We start from the raw sequence: 4239 nt of genomic DNA on the forward strand, positions 1-4239 counted from the left end.
TTGGCTGGCTTGAGTTGTGGGGATCGAACCACAGCAACCTGAGCCTGACTACTTTGTTGAAGCAGCCACTTAAAGAACTGAGCTAAGGGGCAGGCCCCCTCTACTACATTTTAGATTTTAAAACATCACAAGAATTAGATATTCCTCATTTTTCCTGCAATAATTTACACAATTCCTTTTCCTAAAGCCATTGGAAGGCCTTGGCAGGTAGACAGCAATCATGTGTTATATTTAAAGTAGCATTATGGGTCATTTTATATCATTTGTGTTTAAATGTTTTTCATCACTATATAATTAGTGATTGTACAAATCAAGTTATTACAATGTTCTTAATTTAAGGCATCGCTCCCAACACAATGTTAGCCAAAGTCTGCAGTGATAAGAATAAACCAAATGGACAATACCAAATTCTTCCCAACAGACAAGCTGTAATGGATTTCATCAAAGACTTACCAATTAGAAAGGTGAGATGTTATATAAACTGTAGCATTTGCATGTGTATTTTGAATTCTAAAGAGAGGCTAAGCTGATAATAATTGTATTTTGCTGAAAAATTTTAAAATGTTAGGCAACAGGCAAGAGCTATTATGGGTGGTTGAATGAAAACTTGAAGAAAATCTTTGTGTGAAATCCTTAAAGTAAGGTTTATGATGCTTATTTGCAATTTTTCTTTTTTGTCTTTTTAAAAAAAAAGTCTTTCATTATGCAGTTCATGCTGGCCTTGAACTTGCATTACAGGCATGTACCACAATTCCTGGCCTTTTTTGGTTGTTTTTAAAAATTTTTCGTTGTTTTTATTTTTTGAGATAAGGTCTGCATAGACTAGCCATGAAGACACTATGTAGCTTAGACTGGCCTCAAACTCATGAACTCATAGAAATTCTCCTGCCCCATCCTCCCAAGTGCTGGGATTACAGCACTGATCCCAGTAGTGCACCGATACACCTAGCTTTTGCAGGAAAGTTTTTAGAAAGTAATAGATGATAGACTTTCAAGTGGACTCCTGCTCAAGAGAAAGGAAATAAAAAGTATGCTTGAAGGAGTACTGTGAGCCCTAACTCAGTACTATCTTAATTCTCAAGGCCAGATTGCTGCTAAATTAGTAGATACGATTCTTAAAAGACATTTAGAATTTTTTTGTTTTTCACAAAAAATAAACCACAATACTATTTTTAAAATGATAAAATTATCCCTTAGGGATTCCAGAAAAAGATTTATTTTATTATTCTTTAGAGCTTCTAGATTTTTCTGCATATACCTACCACTCTTATTTTTTTTTTTTACAGTAACTGTGCTATACACTATGTAATGGTCTAGAGCTTGTTTTCATTCATTCATTCATTCATGTGAATGAATTTAAATGAAGGATTTTAGAATGCTGAAAAAGGGCTTCTATCAAAATATACAATGTATATGATTACTAGGTAATATATATAAGATATAGTTATAAAAGGGTTTTTTTCTAATATGTGTCAAGGTACAAATAGATGCCAATTTACAAAGGCTCTGGGATCAAATAACTTTGGAGTCTCACACCCTTGGCTGGATTACTCTGTATATAATGGTATCTTAAGGACTTATACATCTTGTACAAAAAGTTCCATTTGTGTTTGTTTATCCTACCAGTCATTTTATACGCCCATATAACTCCTTCTTTAATGTCTTTAGAAGTTTCATGGAATGGTACTTTGTGAAATGTGACCAAAAAGTAATAAATTCCATTTTCTTGTATGACTTATAAAGATCCATTATTCATACCTTTTTTATTGATTGTAAGAGTTATACTATTATAATCTCAGTTCTGACCTTACTTTTTAAAAAGCCTATTAATAGTAAATATTGATTGTCTTCTAGGTCTCTGGGATAGGAAAAGTTACAGAGAAAATGTTAAAGGCCCTGGGAATCATTACTTGCACAGAACTCTACCAACAGAGGGCGTTGCTTTCTCTCCTTTTCTCTGAAACATCCTGGCATTATTTCCTTCATATTTCCCTGGGTCTAGGCTCCACCCACCTGGCAAGGTATGCACATGTATGGTCACTCTGCTTTTTCTTTTATCCTTTGTTGCAATATCAATTTTAGCCATTGAGATGAAGGCTATAAAATTAAAGTGTTTAAAAATTCTTTTAGACTAGCTGAATTATAAAGCCAGCAGATTGGATATGGCTATGGGGGGATGGGGGTCAATCCTAGATGTGGCCTTCAGCACTGGAGTAGATGGACAAGAGCAAGGTCATTTCCTCTTCTACCCCCACCTTGTTCTTTATCCAAAACATAAGGGGAACACTGGTGGTCAGGTTGTTTAGGAAAGAAAGTGGCTTATATTCCATAACTCACCCTTTAAATAAGGAGACATGAGAATTATTTGAAATCTTTAATGAACTAACTATATTCATTTCTTTTCCAAATGTGTAAATGTCATTCAGTTAATGCTGATAACTTTATGTTAGACATTGCTCTAGACACTAGGGACGGTAACAGTGAGGAGGACAAAGTCCTGCCTGCATGGAATTTACACCCTGGTGTGAGGGATAGGAACTAACCAGGCAAACAGATAAGAAAGTAAAGTAGAATGAGGGCACAGAAAATGAGGGGCTGAGAGGAGTCAGGCAGAGCCCTAAGAGAGCCAGCCTTGCAAGGCCCACATAAGGGAACAGTAAAGAAAAGGCCCTGGATTTTCTTTCAATCACTTCTTTATCTGGTTTTAAAAGGAGGTAACTTGTAGCTAGAAGGGTAAACTGTTGGGGATAAAAAAGAAAAAGGAGGGCTGATGAGACAGCTCAGTGGTCTAAAGCACCTCTTAGGCAAGCTTAGGCAGGTGCAGGGGACTGCAGTTTGATCCGCCGGAACCACATGCTACACCAGGCCAAAAATAGGAAAGAACGAACGAACGAACGAACGAACGAACGAACGAACGAAAGAAAGAAAGAAAGAAAGAAAGAAAGAAAGAGAAAGAAAGAAAAAGAAAGAAAGAAAGAAAGAGAAAGAACGAAAGAAGGAAGGAAAGAAAGAAAGAAAGAAAGAAAGAAAGAACGAAAGAAAGAAGGAAAGAAAGAAAGAAAGAGAAAGAGAAAGAGAAAGAGAAAGAGAAAGAGAAAGAGAAAGAGAAAGAAAGGAGGGAGGGAGGGAGGGAAATAAAAAAGAATGAAAATCATGAATGTCAGTCCTGAGTACTATTTTTACAGTTGTGTCATTATCCCATCAGCTTTTCCTCAAAATGATTCCTTTGCATTCTTGCACTTAAACTAAAGGACAACAATAAAATCACTGAGCATGCCTGTAAAATCGGCTAAGCAAAAAAGCCTGAAAAATCTTCCTGAGATTGCAAGGCTTATCTCACTAGTCTCCTCTCTTTTTGCTCTTCATCCTTTTGAGTGCAGTGGGGAGTGGGGAGAGTGAATGAGAAAGACACCACGGCACTGTCAGTGACCTAATGTCTAAGGAACACAGGAAATAAAACTTTCTTTTTTAATCTAAAAATTACTTTTTTATTTCCAAAGTGCTTGGAAGTAATATAGGTAGTTCTGATATTAGAGATTCAGGCTTTTAAAAGAAATTTGTATGGAATTTGTAATAACATAAAATAGATGGGCACCCTTTCCCTCAGTCCACATTCTCTGCTATTTTCTGCTTTGTTTGTTAATCTGAGTATTGCTTCCCTTCTAACACATTTTGGTTTTACTTTAGTATTTGTTTTATCTGTTTCGTTGCATTAGGATTTGAATCTCTTAAGGGCAGACCTGCATCTATTCATTCCTTTGTCCCCTAGCTCTAGAACAGTATTTGAGTCCTCATCTGTTCATTGAATAGTTGGAAAATGAGTAATCAACATAACATTTCAACCCTACCCAGAAAGGTAGACTACAGCCAAATAGTTGGTTCAGGTCTCTAACCTTCACCCAACTGTTAATGTTCCAAATTGTGACTGAGGTTTTAAAGTACTATAAATAAATAATTAACTGGTTTATAGGTGAGTGAAATTCAAACTAGCTCCAAACTAAACAATGAATAGTAAAATATTAAAATTCTAATTATATCTTATAATTGCAAATGTACACTATCTCCTTGGTTTCTTGTCTTTTTTTTTTTTCTTTAATGTATTTAGTACAAGGTCTACAGGGTTTCACTGCACAGATCAGACTTGTAGTGATCCTCCTATTTGCAGACTCCCAAGCACTGGGATTATAGGTGCACACCACCATGCCCAGTCTCAGTCGGCCTCTCAAAGGGTTCTGGGGG

At 36.0% G+C, this 4239-nt stretch overlaps 1 protein-coding gene across 1 annotated transcript in view; it reads left to right on the forward strand.

Moving 5' to 3' along the window:
- The window catches only part of Polk (DNA polymerase kappa), a 75354-nt gene that overhangs the window by 58333 nt on the left and 12782 nt on the right, over positions 1-4239 (forward strand). The window contains exons 8-9 of the mRNA XM_023703653.1: positions 340-464; positions 1855-2021. Coding sequence (XP_023559421.1) covers positions 340-464; positions 1855-2021 — 292 coding nt within the window. The remainder of the gene's footprint in view (positions 1-339; positions 465-1854; positions 2022-4239) is intronic.

The sequence above is a fragment of the Octodon degus genome, unplaced genomic scaffold, assembly GCF_000260255.1.
Source record: "Octodon degus isolate 3935 unplaced genomic scaffold, OctDeg1.0 scaffold00177, whole genome shotgun sequence".
NCBI lineage: Eukaryota > Metazoa > Chordata > Mammalia > Rodentia > Octodontidae > Octodon > Octodon degus.